Source organism: Anneissia japonica, unplaced genomic scaffold (assembly GCF_011630105.1).
Source record: "Anneissia japonica isolate Jap-2015-1 unplaced genomic scaffold, ASM1163010v1 scaffold288059_len961885_cov194, whole genome shotgun sequence".
Taxonomy (NCBI): Eukaryota; Metazoa; Echinodermata; class Crinoidea; order Comatulida; family Comatulidae; genus Anneissia; species Anneissia japonica.
Window position 1 is genome coordinate 774502 of NW_022740566.1, and position 22309 is coordinate 796810.

A 22309-nucleotide genomic window follows, 5' to 3' on the forward strand; every position below is an offset into this window, starting at 1 on the left:
CCTACGTTCTTTGTATATTATGTAGAATTGGACAAATTGCATTCCAGAATCTACTCGACGAGGTGACCTTAATGTTCTCGCACGCGCAGATAACTGTTAGTGACGTCATTACATTATTATGCCTAACAGCAGCAATCCATTTGCATTGCTTTAGCTACACTATGTCACATGAATCCAGCTGCCAAATGGTTTCTTCTCCATACTGACCATTAACTAAAGATGATATTAAAAAATATTTAACAAAGCACCCACTAGTACAGATAATGAAGAAATCCAATGCAAAACTTTATTTAACGTCAACTACACAATATTAAACCTAAAAATCAATATACTTTAAAAAGTTATAGAATGTGATTAATACAGAAAAATTAAACATTATTTGGTTGTAAACTTTCTAAAGAACTAGACACATTTTTTAATATGGTATGATTACTTATTCATACCCATGTTTCCCCACACATGTACTGGCATTTTATCCACTTTCTGTACCTGTTTTACTATATATTTTAAAGTTCTATGCTCACATAAACACCGATGCACAGATGGTATATTATACCATAATTTACTGGTGTTTTACCCAAATTTACAAGTTAACAAGCAATACCCAAAATGTACAGTTGTTTTAGCTGCCACCATGTGTAGGTGTTTTACCAACCAAATAAGTATGTATTATACCCAGTCACATATACAGAGTTGTTTTACCAACCCAAATACAAACCTCAAAATACAGGTGTATGGTTTATGGTTACATTCAATAGTATATAATTTTTTTTCTAATAGTTCTGCATTTTCTATTTATGAAGAAACACCTGAAGAACTACAGAAGCAGTTTCAAAGAGGGTATGATTGCATATTCATACCCATCAATATTTTAAAGATATTTGTAAAATGACATAGAATGACATATTTTTAATGTGTATCCAGAAGCTTTCCTCATGCGCATGTGTGTTAAACACACTTACACTTTTACAGGTATTCACCACATAATACAGTTGTCTTTGTTCAATTCAACTTTATATGTATTTTACCCACATGCACAGGTGTTTTGCCACACATTATGCTTAGGTATCAGACAGCAAATTCAGACGAATGTCACGTTTACACTTCTTTTCTCCTAGTTGTATTTACAAAAAGAACATTTTCACATCAAGACAAATATTAAAACAAAATAGAACATAAATCTATTTCCATCCAGATTGACAATTTCTTCTTTTTTTTTTTTATCCAAAAGCTGAAAGTGTATCTATTTGAAGCTGTGCAGGGTTTTATATGCATCATACTAATGTCTCTTAATAACATTTCTTAATAACAACTTGTTTAAAAAAATCCATGAACATCTTACTCCTCATGGAGGTTCTCCACTGCTTCACCATTGTTTTTGACACACTCCAGAGGGTTTGTAGCCTCCTGTGATCCAAGACTTGCGCCATTGCTTTCAGATTGTATATTAGGTTTCTGAAACCCAGTTGTGTCATCATTTTTGGCTGTCCCTTCATCTGGCAAAAGCTCACTATCATCCTCGACAGCATCAAGAAATTCTTCGTCTGTGTCTTGCAATTTTGTATCATTCTGTTCAATGTTCTCATCCGATAAGGCACCCTCAATACCTTCACCATTGTTGCAACCAGTATCTGGCTTCTCATCCTGACTGTCTGAAGTGAGACACTCTTCAATGGCTTCCTAATATAATAATAAGATGTCTTAAGTTTTTATATAAACACAACCTTTCACCTCTTACCGACACCAATTTACATTACATACAAATATAAACAAATATTAAATTTGCTACTTGGGAAACACAGACAATAGTGTTAACTAAGTGGTTATAACACAAGACATGGATTTGTGGGTTCCATTTCCACTCAAATCACTTTGCGACATACTAAGTATATCATTGCAAAATCATCTTTGCTATAATAATACTGTAGTAACTATTACAATAATTATTAAAAACAAAAATACATTATCATTATTATTATTATTATCATTAATAACAATAGTTTTTTTAAATTGCATCTGTCACAATGCACTTTACAATATTTTAGTTCTATAGAATTTAAAGTGAATACATACTTGTGGTTCATCATATTCACTTTCTTGCAGTGGAATGGCAGTGATGTTAATTTTGTCCTCTCCATTACCTCCCTGCCCTACTGGTTCAGGAGTCTTGATGACTTCCCATTCTTCTGTAATAGATCCAGTTTTTCTTGAGGTTGCCTGTATATCTTTTGGCACAGGGCAATCAGTACTGGTGACATCACTTCTACGAACATCATAGCCAGTACTGACACCACCATTGACATCATTGACACCACTACTAGCAACATCACTGACAACATCAGCAGTACTGGAAACTTCGCTGACAATATCACCAGCACTGGCAACATCACTAGAAGCAGCACTATTACTGGCAACCTCACTGACAACATCACCAGCACTAGCAACATCGCCATTACTGGAAATATCATCTACAACACCAGTACTGGCAACATCACAAGTATTCACAACCTCATCGGTATTGGCAACTTCACTTACAGCATCAATAATACTGGCATCATCAAAAATTCTGGTACTCTCAACTGCTTGATTTACACTGGCTTCAACAATGTCATCCAATATTTTTTCCACTGTTGCTGGAGCAATAATTTGTTTTCCAGTTGATGGCTCAGTGGTTAACTGTTCAGTGGTAGCCTTATCATTGTCTACAGCAGAGTTATTGAATAGTGCTTTTGCAAGGTTTGTTTCTGATATTACTTCAGATTTATTTTGTTGTGAATAAAACTCTTTAATTTCAGTGCTATCTCTCTGAATGTCTTGATCATCACTTGAATTGCTGGGATCAAGACACTCATCTTTAAGGTATTCTAGGGCTCCCTTAATAACATCTTCCACAACTACTTTAGCAATAATAGCAATCTCATTAAGCCTTTCTTCATGATCAGATAAAGGTCTTTGCACAGCTGCTACATCCTCTTCTTCTGATGGAACATTTGACAGTTTACATATTCCAGCTTCAATTAGAATATCTTTTAAAGGGGTTCCCTCTTTAGTATAAAGCTCCACAGACTGACCAGAAAATGTTGCATTGTATAACTGCTCTATTACAGTTTCCTCGAAGGCAACACTTGCAGAATCTTCCCATGACTCACCTAAAGGTGCTACGGAAGACAGCCTACATTCTAATGCTTGTGCTGGAAGTGAACATAGTTCAGCAGGTATCTGCTTGAGGTCGGACAGTTGCAATGCATCTGTGTTACCATAATCAATAAATGTAACGTATATTAATGTGTCTTCTGTTCCATCAATCACAGCTCTATACCAAACCTCATCTAGTGAATATTTAGCTAGGCAGACATCTCCGACTCTCACCTGCTCTATTGGTGAAGCTGATGGAACAATATTCATCACCTTAGCAGAAATCTGCTCAAGCTCCTCTGCATTAGATGTTGGCTGGATAAAGAACTTGTGAGGTGTTTCAACATGTGATATCTGAAGTTCAATTTCTGGTTCAATGGGTATAGGCATCTGAATATATTGAGGCAATTTTGTGTCTGCAGTACATTTTGTGTTCACAACAGGATCATCTGCTGTTGCCACAGCTACAGCTGAATCCAGTAAGCTTTGATTAAGTGATACCCCATTATCATCAACCAATTTCAAAGAACAGGAATGAGTATCATCAATGACCTTCGTAACTGAGGCTGTTAGGACACCTTCGAAAGCAAGATTTGCAAATGCTTCACAGGCTTCTGCACTCCAGATATTATCTTTAGGACTGACTCCAGCTAAACTGCTCCTGAATGCAAACACTGGCTGGCTAAGCAATGATTCTTGAATGGTTTTCACCTTTGATTTTTGCAAAATGGCTGTGTTTCCATAATCCACATATCGAATAGTTGTTTGATCCTCACTGCAGTTGGTGATAATAGCACGATACCAAACTCCTTCCTCCTCGACGGGTGCTACACATGGCATACCAACTCTTTGCTGTGCCATTATTTCAGAGTCCTCACCTTTAAAAAATCAATAAAAATATTTTAGTTAATTCCAAATAAATTGAGTACTATTCAAGGTGTGAAATTGTACAATCCATTTTTTCCCATATTCTTTACCAGTATGTTTATCTAACCTGCTTTAACACTATAAACAAAATTATTATTGGCTCATGTTTTTCTTTATTTAAAAAGTAATTTGACTTTCATTTGCAAAGTTCTTTCTTAAATTATAGTTCGACTGGACTCACAGAATGATTGTTTAAATGATAATAATAATAGTAATAATAATGTTACACTTGTATAGTGCTTCACATAAAACAAAAAAGTGTTTAAAAAAAAAATGAAGAAAAACATAAAATTTGCTCAACAAAAATGCAAAATCTTCAAGGGGCCACCATCCGACTCCAGTATAGCGTACCCAGACCCCTACCTAGGTGATACACCTGGGTGGATTTATAGGCGGCAATGGTCGCCACCCCACCCACCACCATTAACATGTTAAAGTGCTTTTAAATGTTAGCTGGCAAAAAAATGTACAGATGTTAAGTAAATAGTAAGCAGCTTTTTCTTTAAGGGGGAGGGGGTCATTTATGAGAACAATTTCAAGGCTAATATTATTGTTGGCTTTAAGTTTCTCGAAAGATGGGAGGGTGACAAGACAGAAGACGGTTCCCCAATTCATTTAAACTTACGTGATTTATACAAGAGTTCCCCCCTTTCTGCACCCCCTCCAGAAAATATCTGGACCCACAAACAAACAGGGTGTAAGAATGGGCGGTTACGTCCCTTTTCCCCGAGTTTTTAAATATTCAAAAATCTCATTCACCGTTCCCCAGATTTTCGTCAAATAATTTTTTTCTGTGTTAGAAATATCAGTTCTACAGTAAAACATTTCAATTTTTTTTCCCTTCGAAGCTTTCATTAAAACTTATTTCTTTCAGCCTGCAAATAATCTGGACCCAATACCTCAATGGCCCTACCCCCCGCCCCTTTTTTTTAAATGAAAAAAAAGAAAGAAAAAGAAAAAATTGATCACCCTAAACGACTCAGAGCATATTTTCGGGCGTCTAAAAAAGGGAGATGTTATCTGGATCAGTCCCACTTTCAGCCTCCTTTCGCCCAACACCCCTCCCCCCTTTTTCGGAAATCTGTGGATCCGGCTCTATAGAGTGCTTTTAGCTGGCAAAAAAGTGTAAATAGTCAGCAGCTTTTTTCTTCTTTAGGGATGGGTGAAGGTCATTCATAAGAATAATGTTCCGGCTAAAATTATTGTTGTTTTTTAAATCGCTCAAACGATGGGAGGGTGACAAGACAAAAGGCGGTTCCCCAAGTTTTTCAAAGTCAGAGTCCAGAGTGAAAAAAAATTTTTGTTTAAAAAAAAAAAATGTTTGACGAAAAACTGGATAACGGTGAATGAGATACAGATTTTTTTAATATTTAAAAACTGAGGAAAAAGGTGTAACCAGACCTCTGCGAGGGCCAATGTTCCTATGCGGGCATTCGTGAAATATTGCACTACTGTATTTGCGATGATGCAAACATGGCAACAAACGAAACCAGGGAGACCTCAAGTGCTAATCCATTATTATATTATATATTATTATTATTATTATTATTACTTATATTATTATTATTTTATTATTAATCCTGGAATAAGGTTTTTTTTTGTTCTGCTTGTTTAGTGCCAATGATAAATCGGACCCCAGAAAATAGTAGGATATATTTTCTGGGGTCCGAGCTGTCCGACAGGGGGACAAGAGCTCGTAGGAAGGAGCTTGTGGAAGATTTTGTGAGGGTGTTCCCCTTCCAAATTAGATTTTTTAACAATAGGAGCCTCTGGATGGTCAGAAATGACACTCAGACTGTGACAGACATGTGTTGGCTTGGCAAAATTAAGTGCACAATTATTTTCATTGTGTAATAGATGATAAATACAAATACAACATTCAAAAACAATTTACATTCATAGTCTTACCTAATGTTGCATAATGCGCCTGTATGTCATCACTCAATGCATTTAAATCAGCATCCCTGCTTTCAACTTGACACCAAAATTCTCCTGGTGATTCAGACCAACACACAACCACACGTTTTTCATCACCTTCCTTGAAGCATAATGACTTGTAAGTTTGTGATGGGGCAGCTTCAACTTGATTTGGTGCTACGTCTGCTTAAAGACATTTTTAAAATATAATTTTAATACACATTAGAAAACCGTAGTTCAAAAAAAATAAATAAAAGTTTACGAGGCCACAAGATTTTTATTTATTTTTTATAATTAGGTTTAAAAATTTGAATTGATATATTGCAATAAGGTAATTATTATTTTTATTTTATGAATCCAATTTTTTAAAACTAAAAAATCAACAACTGAAAATTTAGAATTCATATATTTCAATTATTTATTATGTTGTAAAATGATTATTATATGCACAAAATGTTGAATAGGAATCAACTTTTATAAACAAGTAAGGTATTTATTGTGTTTACATATATAAAACCAATTTTTTAAAACCAAACAATTAACAACTGAAAATTTATAATTCATATATTTCAATTAATTATTATGTTATAAAATGATTATTACAGTATATGCATAAAATTATGAATAGAACTCACATAAACACATAAATATCATATTTATCTACCCGACTGGGTGTGGGAAGAAATTTGTGTAGGTTGTATTAGCTTAATAATTCAGCGAAATATTTGTTATTCTTGGAATTTATCTGGAGTACAATGCACATAATACTGAACTATAATTTCTGATTATAAATAAACACATCATCATTGATTTAAATTTTAACTTACTTTTCACCAAATTGTCTGCAACAAGTTGACCATCTTCTCTCAACTTTACTTCCCAGACATCATCAGTTGATACCAAAAATTCTGCAGTTAATAGCTTATCTGAAATTGCCTCCTGAAACTTAAATATCAGTTCCTCTTTCATTGAATTCATGTTCTCTGGAAGGGATAGCTTGCATTTTACAGCCTGTGCTGGTAATACTGTAGCTTCAATACAAGTTCTCTTGATATCTGTCCAAGGAACATGTTCAGAGTTGCCATAGTCTACAAAAAATACAAGACCAGTTTCACTTGCTACTTCTGTTACCTCTCCTCTGTACCAGCCTCCATCCTCTGCATACTTTGCTATACACGGACCCTGAACATGAGGAGCATTCTCGATATTATCACTTGAATAGATTTCAAAAATAGTGTCCATGACAGTTGATAGTTCATTGGCAGTTTTGTTGAGCTGAACGTTAAAATCATCGATAGAGTTAACCGAAGATACATATACTTCAAGTAACTCATTAGCTTGAACTAATGTCAAAGATGACTTATAAAACAATAGTGGCTCAACTTCTTCTTCATCAGGAACCTCTCCAAGTTCTGCATCTAGAAGCTTCTGGAGAACACTGACACCCATATCAAGAAGATTGACTCTGATGACCATGTCAGATTCAACTAATTTCTTTCCAACCACCTCAGCTAGTAGCTTCTTATCTGTTGTTTCTTCTTCAAATTTCTCAACTGCCCCTTCTTTCCAGTTCTGACCACCCTTCAACTGACAACATACTGCTTGTGGTGGTAAGGACATAAACTCTTGTGTAATGGTTTTAATGTCTGTAGCAGACACCACAGCACTATTACCATAATCTACATACATTACATGTACTCCTTCATCACTTGAACCAGCAATCAGGCCTCTGTACCAGCCATCATCATCAGCAAATTTGGCAACACATGGAGTATTGACAGTGAATTCTTGAACTGCTCTTTCTTTTTGTCCCAAACAGCTATAAACTTCATGAATAGAATTCATTATCTCTGATAGGTCATCAGCACTACTGGCAGGCTGACACCAAAACTGGTCAAGAGAAACTGTGTGGCAAACATATACCTCAATCTTATCCTTCAGAAGATTATGATTGCTTTTGAACTTGAGAGGTACTTCTGGAGGAAAGTCTACAACTTTGGATCTAAATAGGTCTCCAACATCTCCTCCATCAAGTGTCAGTTTCACTGTATATGGTACTGAGTCTGACAAAAATTCAGCTTTTAAAAGTTTATCTGTAACCATTTCACTGAATTTCTGATTGGTATCATGATTCCATTTGTTAGCATTATCAACATTAATGATACACTTGAGAGCAAGTGGTGGCACATCAGCAACTGCATGAATCAAATCTTTCAAAGTTGACTTCTCCTGAACTTCTGTATTTCCAAAGTCAGTGTACCTTACCAGGACCTTTCCATTCTCACCATGTCCCTCAATAGTGGCTCGGTACCACATTTCGTCATCTTTGAAGAGTGCACAACAATTTTTTTTTACGTTAAAGCAAGACAGATTTTCACTTTTGGTACTAGTGTAGTATGACTGAAGTCGGTTCTGTATTTCTTCCAGCAAAGATGCTTGGCTACCAAACTGTGCATATATTACTCCTCCATTATCAGTGCAGGTGATGTAAATGTCTTCTTTGTCACCAACTTTGATATTCAAAGGTGTGAATTTCATTGGTTTGTTAGCAGCTTTGAGGTTTAACTGATCAGCTATCATAGTATCTTTTCCACCTGATGTATCTGTAAGCACAATTTCTAAAATCTTGTCTTTCTTTCCTGAAATATAAGCGACAAGCTGTTTCTCTGCAACCAAACCTTCAAAGTCATCAGTTAGAATAGAAGCTTCTGTTTGCAGGCCTTTAATTCTGCATTCAATGGCTTGTGCAGGTAGGGTGGTGAAGCTAGGTTTTATTATCTTTAAATCTTTTACTGAGACAGTATCACTATTACCATAGTCAATAAACTGGATATCTACTTTAGAATTTGGAAGCTGCCTTTTGATTACAGCCCGGTACAAACTATCATCATCTCTGAATCTGGCTAAGCAAGGAGATCCTGATCTGACATCATCAATTGGAAGATGCTCATCTTGGTTCAACAAATCCATCAGTTGATCTAACTCTGCACATGATTTTGCTGGCTGGCACCAGAACTGATTAGGATTTTCAATATGGCTGACTACAACATCTTCATATCCTCCCACTCCAACTGAGTCAATAACATATGACAATGAGGGTTCCCTTCTTTGTTTACTCTCAATCCTATCTGGTTTCTGTCCAAAACCTCCCCTGCCAGGACTTCCAAAGTTAGTGGTTCTGTTAGATGGAACACTTAATCTTCCACTGTCTACACTATCCTTTTGTGGTGGAGTTAATCTCGCATTTTGATTTCCTTTTATTGCTGGCATTCCAAAAACATCATCACTTATATTGCTTCTTTGTGAATTAGACCTTTCTTTTTTGTTTTTAGAAGATGCAAGTTCTGAGCTCATTTTCTTCCCATTCCATTCCAGGTCAACTTCGTATACACCACTAGATTCTGTAAGAATACTACAACTAAACTGTTCAATCCCTGAGGCAACATCTGCAAATTGTTTCACCATTGACTTACTGGTTCCTTTGGTCTGCATCCCCTTTACTACACACTTCAGTCCTTGGATTGGCAGCTCCAAGAACTCGGGCAGGATTTGCTTAACATCTGTCACAGATACCCGTTCAGTGTTACCATAGTCTACGAAGTTGATTTCAAGGCAGCCCATATGTTTATTTACAATAATGCCTCTATACCATCCTTCATCTGCTGTGTATTTTGCAATACAAGGAGTTCCAACAGTTGTTGTGTCTAGACTGTGTTCAGATCGCTCCAGCTTGCTGTAATGCTGGTCTATTTTATTCATGAGTTCATCCAGCATTCCAGAGGTTTCAACAGACTGGCACCAAAATTCTGCTGGTGAGCAAGCATGTGATATATACACAGGAAGCTTACATCCTGGACGATATGATGCATCTTTAAAGCCAAGAACAACAAGTGATGGAAGACTTGTTGTGGAACCAGAGTTGGACAAATTACCCTGGATAAGGCTATCCTGAGAATTATTTCGGATTAATTGTCTACCTTTAGAACTCACTCTTGAAGATGATCTTGAAGATTTACTACTATATGAGGATTTTGTTGATTTAGCAAGTCCCTTATTGACCATGGCTTCATTGATTACTTTATCTTCTTGAGTGTTTACAAGTTCTACAAGTGATCTTCCAGATTCTTCTTGACTGATTACATGAAGTACTAATTTCTTATCTATCACCATTTCATTAAAAACTGTAACGCTTTGTTCACTCCAGGAAGCACCAATTGGTGCTATATCAACCAAAGAGCATGCAATGGCTTGCTCTGGCAGGTTCTCAAATTTGTGTTGAAGTGGCTTAAGGTCACTTGTTTTTACAAGTGATATATTACCATAATCAACAAACTGAATACTTGCATCCTGGCCCTTGACTTTGAGGATTTTTGCTCTGTACCAAGATTCGTCGGTGTACTTCGCACAACAAGTCAATCCGGCTTTAGCTTTTGATCCAAGACTTTGGCTAGAGTTACTATCATATGCTTCAAACAGATCATCCATTAAAGCATCAATCTCTGGTATCTTTTCAGAAATGTGGCACCAGAAATTACCTGGATCCTCTGAATGAGATATCATAACATTCTCATATTGTCCTTTGGTGAATGTTATAACATCATAAGGATTAGTAGCGACTCCAGCTGCTCCACTTCCAGCCATCTTTAAAAGCTTGACAGAGAGGTTGCTTCTGTCACTATCAAATAACTGTACTTGGTACAAATCGGATTTAGTGTTGTACTGAAGTGCATTTATTGAAAGTTCTTTGTTCAGTACGAGTTCCTCAAATCCATAGGTGATGTCTCCACTCCATTCTTGTCCACCACTCTGTATTCCCATTAAAGCACACTTGATTCCCTGAGAAGGCAGCAACATGAAATCCTTATGAAGCTCTTTCAGTTTAGACCCTTTGAGTACTTCTATATTCCCATAATCAACAAAAATAACTTGAACATCTCCATTATGATACATACCAGTAATCTTAGCTCTGTACCATCCATTATCTGCTGTATATTTAGTGATACATGGCATACCCAGTTCAGGAATGCAGGTCTCATCATTTGGACCTAGTTTTGAATAGTGATCATGAATAGCATCAACAATTTCATCCATTTTTTCTGCAGAGTCACTGAGTTGGACATAGAAGCACTCTGGGTTGTCAACATGACTAACATACACTTTTTGTTCCACACCAATCTGAAGAGTTGATTTTGGATAGTTGAAGCTGTTTGATATTTGCTGTTGTAGCAATGCATGATGAGTTGATTTAGTTTGCCCTCTTGGTAACTGCTTTTGAGGTTCCTGTGACTGAAGTAACTGCAGTCCAATATCTGAACTACCATCAATCAATTTGAGGCGGAATCTTCCATCTGCTTCAGTTTGCAGAACTATTGCAGTTAGATTTTTCTCCTGAGTTAAGCTTTCAAATTTGCTTGTCAGTGACTCAATGTTAGCTTCATTGAAAGCAACATCTACACAGCAATCAATACTCTGCTTTGGAAGAGTAATAAATTCCAACTGAAGATCTTTGATCCTGTTTAATGGCAGTCTCTCACTGTTACCATAGTCAACATATTTGACCTCTGCTTCCCCACCATTCAAATTGGTGATTTCTGCACGATACCACCCATCATCCTCCGTGAACTGGCAACAACAATGCATACCTCTTGAGGAGTTGGTGAGAGAAATATTACTACTGTTAGTAGTGTAATAACTGTGCATTTTGTCCATCATTGCATCAAGCTCTGCAGTAGAATTCTTCAGTTGACAAGTGAATCTACTAACGCTGACAACACTTGTTACTTCTACTGAAATCTGCTGACCAGGGTTCAGTCTGATAGATGGAATAGTTGGAACATTTTGTCCAGCATCACCAGCACAAGAGGGAATCATTAATCTTGACAAAAGATTTTGTCCAACGTTGTCAGAGAGAATTATAAAATACTTGCCTGGCTGGACCTCTTTCATAACTTGAGCAGATAAATTTTGATTTACTTGTCTTTTAAACATTACTAATGCATCTTGGGAGTAATTAAGTGAATTCTCTGCCTCGACTAGAGTACAATGCACACCTTGCTTTGGAACAGACATAAAAGCCGTACTTATTTTTTTCAAACGGCTAATTGGTAATACTTCTCTATTACCATAATCAACGTATTCAACTTCTATACCTCGTCCTTGCATGCTGACTATTTCAGCACGGTACCAGTTATTGTTATTAGTATATCTAGCACAGCATGCCATGCCAGGAACAACTCCGCCTAATGCAAGATCATTTGGCATTAGCGCTGAATAGAATTGATCTATATCACTCATCAAGGCATCAAGCATAGGGATGTTTTGGGTCACATGACAGACAACATCTGTGAAACTATTGATAACAGCCACTGTAACAACGGAAGAAGACCCAACTTTTAAAACCTGATTCTTCAGAGATAACACTTGGTTAGCATTATGAGACAAAACCTTGGATGGTGGTTGTTGATTTCTTGGAAGTAAGCCAGATGCAATGCCCTGACCTCTGACATTTCTTTGTGAATTATGAAGGATTGGTTGTCTCTGCATTCCTATAGGTGGTGGTGATACTGCATTGTTGCTTGATGATGTCATACCTTTGAAGTGTCGATTAATTTCAAGTCTGTCGTGATCGAGCATACTAACCTCAAAATGGCGCTCTGGGGTTACATTGATGACCTTAACAACAAATTCTTTTCCCAACACCATATTTTGAAAAAAGTTGTTCTCAGATTCTGACCATGACAGACCTAGTGGTTTCACATTCCATAGTTTAAATTCCAATCCTTGTATCGGAATATCTACAAACTCTTGTTTACTAATCTGTTTTAAGTTTGAAACATGGACTTCTTCTAAGGTGCCATAATCCAAGAACTTTGCTTGGATCATGTCATTCCGTGGCAGTGATACCAACACAGCTCGATACCATTTTCCATTTTTTGACTTGACACACCCCACAGACCCTGGGACAAGATAATCATGTGGTAAATTTCCCTCAACTGTTGGTAAGAGTACTTCATGGAAAAGACTCAATTCTGTCGTGAGTTCATTGATTTGATTGTAGTGAGCCACCAGCTGACAAGTAAAGTCTTGTGGAGTATTGACATGACTTGGTGTGACAGCATATGTACCCCCAACATCCAAGGTTAAGAACCGCATTGACATGGCTATATTAAAACAAAAATATGATAATGTTCTTAAATCAAATATTAACATGTACAAAAAACATATTAAGATATCCTTCATTCATTATTGGAGGGCATAAAAAATACATTAAAGAACAAGAATACATATAAGTGTAATAAAAGATAAGAACACAATCATATAATATCAATAACATTTCAATGTACACTAACAACAAAATAAAGATAAAACCCATCATTATTGGCATTCAAAAATTAAGTTCAAAATTAACCTTGAGTTGAGATGACTGCAGCCTACAGTATGTCATTTTCACACCGATGTTAAATAATCGGCTGTAAACGATTTGATATTACAAAGTAAACATGGCATTACTTATTGTGAATATACTAAATTACAATAATTTTGAAATATAAAAACAGTTCAGTAATAAAAAGGTAATCATTTTTATTGACTTTAATCAGCTTAGCACAGCATAGAAAATTTAGTCTACTCTAACTTATGCACCTAGGTTTTGGCATAACTCTTTGATTCCAGGATCCTTCTGACCTGGGAGGACAGTTACCAGAAAGGGTCAATTAATTGAAAAATTTTTTTTTATTGATTTAACCAAAAGATTTTATATAAAGTGCACTCTCCCAACACTGACCCCCTCCCCGGACCGGTTACAATGTTCGGTTTTCCGAAAAGTTTGCTTTGTAGAACATTTCTATTGAACTCTTTCTGAACAAGGCTGTTGTAGGCCAACTAGGGCCTAGCCGCTGAAATAGGCATAGCAAAGCCCCGTCGGTTCAGTATGACAAGCCTACGAAAAGTTAACATATTATTTAACATATAATACGTACAGTACTCTATTCACACTATTCTATTTTATACATCCAATAGAAAACTCAATTTAAAAAAAGAATACTGTACTTAGTTAATGCACTCAAACTTTTGTTGTTTTAATATTAAACATTTCACATCATTGTTTTTGCATTGCAAATTATTGTTATAAGTTAGTAGTAATTCAACTGTAACTCATTCTTAGGCCAATTAAATTATAATTACAAAGAATATATGTACGTCATCATTGAATCTATAATGCGTTTTTTTTTTTTCAAACTTCTATGTCATCATTGAATCTATGTCATCATCATTGGAGTTGAATAGCTCAGTGGTTAAGGTGCTTGCCTCTCATCCCAAGGTCCTGGGTTCATTTCCTGTCACAACAAAAACAACTCCACTCCCTAAGCCTCATAAAGAGACTTTGCTGATAAAACCATCACATTATTTCATTTATTTAAAGAGGGCCCCTGAATATCAGTCGACCTTGTAGGATATGCTGGAAGGGTCACCCTCTAAAAAAAAAAAAAAATTAATTGTATGAAACCATGCCAAAAACCCCCTATTAAGGGGATAATTAAAGTGACAATTTTACATTTTTGGTCAGTGTAGGCTGAATAGGGGTACCCCTGTAACACTATTCAGGGGACACCCCTATTAAGTGGACACTTTTTTTGGGTCCCGAGGGTGTCCCTAAATAGGGGTTCTACTGTATATCGGTTTGGTTTTCTCATGTATTGTGTCAGCTAATAACCTTGTTTTATAAATAATAAAGGCTGCAACTGTATTGTGCATACTGTAAATGGTTTATAATTTGGTTATGCTCATTGTAATTTGAAACTCCAAGTATTATTGTACTTAATACTATATTATTATTGCTTTTAATACTTAAGTCTAAGTCTAAATGATATTTAGCCAACATTAGTTTAATATAGAAATGACTGGAAATGCCGTTTTTGACCCTACACATGCTTCAAATATCATAGTTACTGAGTCCTTATTATCTCCACAACTACTGGTGGTAGAGAGTTAATTTTGATGCCAATTTGTTCTGAATATTCATGTTTTTATTTACTTTAAAATAGAACATTTTACTAAAATATGACCGAAAAAGCTGCTTCTGACCTTTGACATGTTTCAAGGTCATAGCAATAGAATCCTTATTATATCTCCACAACCACTGGTGGTAGAGAGTACCAATTTGTTTGAAACATTCATGTTTCTATTTGGAAAAGTTTGCTAAAAAATGACTGGAAATGCTGTTCTGACCTTTGACATGTTTCAATGCATATGCCTATCCTTATACATACTGTCTGTAGAGACTTGTAATCTCAAATTATTCATTTACACATGTTTCTTTTTACTGGATTGGACCATTTAAAAAAAAAACAAATATTATGCCGATATGACCATTGACCCATGTCACAAGGTTTAATTTGGTCTAATTTTGTCAGTAGACAATTTTATTTACAAGAAATATAATAAATCAGATCAAGTCAAGTCGGTCTAATTGAATATATGATACAAAAGTTACCTGAAGTGCACCTCCGACTAAGTGTTCAATGGATTTATCTCTCTGTAACTACTATACTGCTGTAGTATAATATCAATTAAAGCAAATAGGCATTTCATATCTGTAAAGTCTACTAAATGTAGACAATAATCAATTTGACACCAAAGACAATATATGTATACATTCAGTGTTCTTCCGAGGCCCTTGAAGTGTCACGGTACCACGACGCTTGGGATTTCACCGTGATGTTCCCAAGCTGGCCGTGACGCTTGATGAGTCTTCGGTGACGCTTTAAAATATCGTCTATAAAAAAATTTCAAAATAAACAATGCTGTCCATGTATCCTAGTTTGAAGAAGAGTGAGTGTTAAAATATTTTTAAACAAAACAATGCTATCTTACGATGTTGGTTTATCAACCAATCAATGCTTGATCTTTTTGCGTTCAATTTTTCGTTGATCTTTACCTTGAGAAATGTCACTTTCTTTTAAAAACACGATCATTAGTTTGATTCACACAAATTGTTTGCTTCAAAACTGTTATGCGTGTCCATGCCCAGAACGATCTATCTAGATTTTCCTTACCACATGTACTTCTTGTCAGCGAAGTCACAACGCTATCGTGTTTGTGCTTAATAAAAAATTAGGCTATAGGCCCAGGCCTATGTTGAATTTGGTGGTTGTTTTTTTTTTTATAATAAACAACGTTTTTAATATGATAATAATACTTTACAATGTAGAAAAGTAAGTTTAGATAAGTGTCAGTCAGTACTGTATAGGCAGACTACGTGGCCGACGATTTTTTAGCTATCTAGCCTAGCTAGGGCTGGCCTGCCCAGTGCCCCTACTCCAAACGAATAGGTAAACAAGAAAGACAAGACGATACACACAAAATAGTATGTAGGCCTATGCTTATTAAAAATAAAGAAGATGAAGATTTCACGTTTGCTTCGATAAATAAAATATAGAAAGACAGCAATAAAAAACAGCTATGAGTTGTAAACATACTAGAAGCAATATAATTTATTAATCACAAATATATCAAACACTCCTGTGTTCTTCCTCAGTGTGAGGACAACTCAAACTGTTCTTAAACATTACTCTAGTACTGTTTATACTTTATTTGTTTTTTTTTTGCAATAATACTGTCCAGTACTGTAACTAAATGATAAACCTATTTTTTTTCATATGAGGACTCTTTTTTGTACTGTAGGTTTATATTACATACTGCTCTACAGTACTTTAATTTACGTTTGCTATGAATTTGCTTAATAACTGAATACTATCAATTGTCCTCAATTACAGTAATAGATAATCAAGAATATACATTAAAACGAAAAACATTGATGTTGTATAATCAAGAATATACATTAAAACGAAAAACATTGATGTTGTAATAACATATAATTTGTTTTGTATATACGTATTTACAACAGAAACGAAATAACTTTGCTGCAACCTTATGTTAACATCAGTTTCTGTCATAACCCAACTACAATGTTTACAACATTATTAGTAAATATTAAACAATAAGTCAATTTTCTGTAACTGGCCTCTCTCCATTTTAATAAACCTAATGATTGTTGTATTTCTACCTTCTTTTTTATGTTTGCTTTTTGTTTTTTGTCTGCTTGATAAAAATAGTAATTAAATTCAGCCAATAACACAATGTAAAATCCATAGTAAGGGAATAGGGGTTTCCACTGATTAAGGGCTGGCCGTAGCTTTAAAAGATATACTCATTTTGTGGCTGAAAATGTGTCCCCTACATTTCATTTCATTTATTTATTCACGAAATAAACATTGTAAGGGACAGCTAAAGAAACAAGTCTATGACCCAGAGGCCAGCTGTCCCTTTAAATACAAAGTAAAAAACATATAAAATTTAAAATTTAATCTATATACAAAAACATGCCAAAAAAAACCAAAAAAAAAACCATTTAAATCGACTGTTGACTGATAACTTATTGTTTAAGCTTTAAAATAAATTGTTTGAATGTATGAATTAAGTATAAAATCATTTGATTGTGATTGGTAATGATGTCCAGAAGGCGGGAAAATATGTACAGGGGTATTTTTCAAAGCAATAGTGCGAGAAAATGGATAGTTGCATCACTAAGGAGAGGTTCTACTGTATAAAGAGTGCCATTTCTAGGCCAATTAAGCAAATTTTTTGAAATGGGTTGTGGAAAGGTGTGGAAATAGTTTTTTGGCCTTAAGTTTAGACTATTTCATACCTTGTTTCATGAACTTATTTTTTTTTAAGATCGTCAGAGGAGAAAATAGTTTTTCGAAAAACATCCAGGCGGAGAAAAAAATAAAAATGAAATTTTATTGTTGAATGTAAACACAGTATTATGGGATGGTTACATAAAAGCTTTAAATTTAGATAATTAGGAAGAAGTAGGCCTATACATATTCTATTTTTGGAGATTTCAAGGCAGCAGAGAGCATAATCAAAATAACAAAAATTTTTTTTATTTTTTTCTGAAATTTCCATTTTTTGTGGTGGTGGGTGCGCTAATTGGTAAACTATTTTATTTTATTTTTATTCAAAATCATCATTATTGGCACTAAACAATGTATAACAACATCTTGCCTAATAATGCACCGCGTGGGTCGCTTTGTTACACGCTATACGTACTTGTGTTGTAGAGAGTGTAATTTCGTAAGCAAGGCTAGCCTAGCCTAGGGCCTAGATTCAGTTTATATTTGACCAAAAGATGGTCAGGGGCAGCTTAAGCAAACAAATCAATACAACTTTTTCAAGCCAGCTGCCCCCCTCCCTGATTTTTTCTTGGTTTTACGGGCTTTACAAAATAAGATATTTTTCTTTTGAGTAAGATTCTTTAATTCTTTTGTGATCCATGGACTAGAATGCCTGTGAGCTTTTTGAGATATCCTAGGAATACTTTCGCGCACAGAATGTCCATAAAGTTTTCCCAAGATACATTGATGTCGTGTTCAACTAAATATGCAGACCATGGGACAAGATGCAACAGTTTATTGAGATGATTATAATCAGCTTTGGAATGCTGTAGGTATTGCCTAATGACAGGTTTCGGAGGGCTGGATTTTCTGATCTGCAGTTTAAATGTAACGGCAAGATGATCACTTTCCACGGGGTTCTCGGACACAAAAACATTAGAGATCTTTTCTGGAAGATTTGTGTACACAAGATCAATCACAGTTCCTGAGTGCTCATCATTTATTCCAGGTCGAGTAATTTCATTTACCAATTGAAAAAGGCCCAAATGTTCTGTAATATCTCTTAGCAAAGACTCATTTGAGCCACACTTGGAAACATCTATATTGAAGTCTCCTGCTAATAAAACTCCATCATATTTCTAAAATGACGATTGAATGGCATGAAGAGAATTATACAATTTGTCCCAGTATGCTACAGGAACAGACGGACCAATTAGCCATTTCATTCTTCCCATTTTAATAGAGATCCAGAGCAATTCAATGATTTCGTCAAGTTCAACAATTTCGGACTGATGTACATTTTTTACAGCAATCAAGACACCACCTCCTTTTTGACCTCGATCCCTCCGATAAACGTTGTAATCAGGAATATGGAGAAGAGCTGAAGTGTCACTTGGAGATAACCATGTTTCATTGAGCATTAAAACATCCGTACGGTGAGTTGAGATATGTGAATTTAATTCCAGTCCTTTGTTTCGTATACTCCAAGCATTAAAAGAAACAAAGTTTAACATTGCGAAATAGAACAATAAAACACTCACAAAGTGGATGAAAGATAGTGTACGCCCTTGATTATCGCGGTGACAACTTCGGGTGACAGACGATCAGGCCGAACTGCTGTGGACGATCGGGCCCCAAGCCAATTTTGAATATACTGTAGTCTAGTAAAACTACCGCTAGCTCCCCACCCCGGATATCGTTCAAAGCTAAAAAGAAAATACTGTATAGGCCTACATAATTTTTTCAACTTTTTGATAGGCCTACATATTCAGCAAACTTTCAAAGTACCTCATTTATTAGTGTGCTAAAAATATTTGCTTTCTGGTACCCTCACTGAAGCAGGGTTGGGAAAACTATCCCCCCCCTCTCCCTTTATTTTTTGAAAGTAAAAGAAAGAAATAATTAATTCTCCCAAAAACCCGTCAGAGGTTTATTTTTAGGCATTTTTGGGAGAGAAAAATACTGTAGGACCCCTGTAGAGTGGTGTTGTCTTGTACATCTCTGGATCCACCCCGGCAGGACTCTATTCGGCCCCTTAGTTCGGACGCCACTGTTGTAAGACTCCATGTCCTGTCAGCAAGTTTTGGCTAATGATTTTTTAAAATTTTCGTCAAATTGTGACTAAAGACAGCTTCAATTGGCTAAAAAAAATTGTTGACTTTAGCCAATTGGCTAAACAAAAAAATATGTTAGAGTGAGCCCAGAAATAGCAAAATGAAATAAAACACCAAACACCAAACTATATTGCTTCATTAAACATTTATCATCATATTCCACTGACGTGGAACTGTGGAATACCGTACAGACCTGAAATTCTATTATTAGGAACATAGTTTCACTTCATGGTTCTGCTACGAATTCAAAGACAAACAGGCAGACTGATTTGTTATTTGGTTATTTAATTTTATGCAATTGTGATATTTATTATTTTTAAAGGACTACCACCAGTACTTAATAAATAAACAAAGTTATAGAAACTATTAATACTGTATGCTTATCAATAACAACCTGTTAACTATTTAAAGAGAAAATTCTAAAAAAAACTGATGTATACATTATATACGCCTTTTCCACGAATCGGTAGAAATCTTGAAGTGGTGACAAACAACAAGTCAGTGGTGCGTAACAAACAGAAATAAGATAAGCTTTGAGGCTGAATTCTTGTCCTCATGTTATCTAAAAATTTACAACTCCATAACGGAGGGTCGTATACATTAATTTTTTTCTGGAAAATGTTCTCAAAAGGCTATTCTACACCACTATATGATTGAAAAAAAATTGAAAAATGTTTTTGACCTCTGAAATCAAGATGGGAAAAAAAATCCTAAAGTAGTGTATAAAATAGGCCTATGCATTACACTGCAGTAGTACTAGTAGTACTCTAGACTGTTTTAGTTACTATATGAGAGTTTCCTGTGTTAAAAACATGATTTACTATACTATACTTTTCTATAAAACATAACTTGTACTTTATAATAAGAGAAATCTGTATTAATATACCTAAAACAGTAACAATACGAAAATACTATGCTACTGCACTGCAATGCATTATTCCTATTTTAATATTTAATCCCTTCAAGATGTCTACTGATCCGTGGAAAAGGTGTATTGGTGGTTTTACTACTCCTAGCCAATGTTATTTATAGACAGACGTAAGAACTAGGAAATTCCCCAGCCAGCCGGAGTGTAGGCTTAGAGGGTTTAATTTAAAAAGTGTCTAGGCCTAGCCCATTGTTAGCAAAGTTTAGGCCTACCTGACCACAGCTGTGGTAGGCGAAAGGTATGGCCTAATTAAATTCTGTGCTGTTTACACTGGCGAGTCCAGATTGCACCCGGGTTGTCCTATGTTTAATGCGTCCCGCACGTCCATCCCAGAATGTTTGGCAACCCGAGTCAGACTTTTTGACGTTTACACTAACCACAACTCGGGAGATTTTAACCTGGGTATTGGGAGATTTTAACCTGGGTATTGGAAAATCCCGGGTTATGTCCGGAAATTTGCCTGCAGTGTAAAAGGGGTATTACAGACTTAAATATTACAGATTTTAAATATTATTGATATAATAATAATGTAAACATTAACAGTTATAGCCTACTACTAGTCTATTAACTAAAGCTGATGACAGTGTTAATTTTAAGTAGATAATAATAAACAACCACAGTTCAAGGAAGGCGAAAGACCTAGCCTAGAGCTAGGCTAGTCAGCATGCATGCTACCACTACGCCAGCGTGCATTGTTTTGGAGCGAGAGACGATACTATTGATGATGATGGTTCTTTCTATATACAGAAGGGGGTAAATATTAATATTATAATAAGCTTCTTTCACATTGTTATGTCCTCTCACTTAATTAATATTAATATATGCAACATTAGTATAACTCTGTTAGCCAAATACTTACTTGAGTTGAGGTTTATTTCATTTGACAGTATAGTTTTGTAAGTGAAAAATATTCATACATCAACAGGCAATATGTCGCTAACCCGATCGCGGGCAACGAAACGGAACATGTGGTTGGATTGGACGACGAAACGAGGGAGAGATAGGATATTTACACGGCCATGGGTCACAGTCCGTTCGAAGTTGTAGTCTTTTTGGCACGGGAACAATTAGTAGGCCTACATTATCTAAAACGAATAGGCCTAGCCTATACAGTGGCCTATCTATAAAAAAAATCACTCCGCCCCCCCCAGTTTCCCCCACGCTCAAATAGATTTAAACAATTACCTATTTTAGCTCCCCCTTACTTAATCATTGACAAACACACCATCACCATCCCCACAGTAGATCCCTCCTTTGGGACACCCCGATTCACACGTACTCCTCTATTTATGGGGGACAATTTTCCGGGAAACGAGGGGAAAACGCTACCGCCAGCCCATATTATTAAGGGGACGGGGACACATCTGAATATGCATGATAGTCCTGACCACAAAGGGGACCCTTTTTTCATCCAAGAACTACACTGCAAGCAGTGCATCGTCTCAAGATGAAAATTCAACTTTATTTGACACCTTTTGAGCATAAACCTGAATTTTCTCCCCTGAATCCGGAGTGAACATCGGTATAGTCTTAGGTCTACTGTTTGTGTTACCGTACTTTGTAAACCAATCTTGTCAATTTTGACCCTTTATAACCATAGGGATTTCTTT

At 35.8% G+C, this 22309-nt stretch overlaps 1 protein-coding gene across 2 annotated transcripts; it reads right to left on the reverse strand.

The window, feature by feature from the left end:
* Window positions 1–264: 264 nt before the first annotated feature.
* LOC117118269 (maternal protein tudor-like) lies at window positions 265–21682 on the reverse strand. 2 transcript variants are annotated; one of them, XM_033262819.1, is made up of 5 exons: window positions 21559–21682; window positions 6807–13139; window positions 5971–6162; window positions 2074–4013; window positions 265–1680 (listed from the first exon to the last, which is right to left on the reverse strand). In XM_033262819.1, the coding sequence occupies exons 2-5, from the start codon at window positions 13135–13137 to the stop codon at window positions 1339–1341; spliced, it is 8805 nt and encodes a 2934-aa protein (XP_033118710.1). In that variant the 5' UTR covers window positions 13138–13139; window positions 21559–21682; the 3' UTR covers window positions 265–1338. The 2 variants fall into 2 exon arrangements, with proteins under 2 accessions (XP_033118710.1, XP_033118709.1); XM_033262818.1 differs by having other exon boundaries at window positions 5971–6165.
* Window positions 21683–22309: the final 627 nt, after the last annotated feature.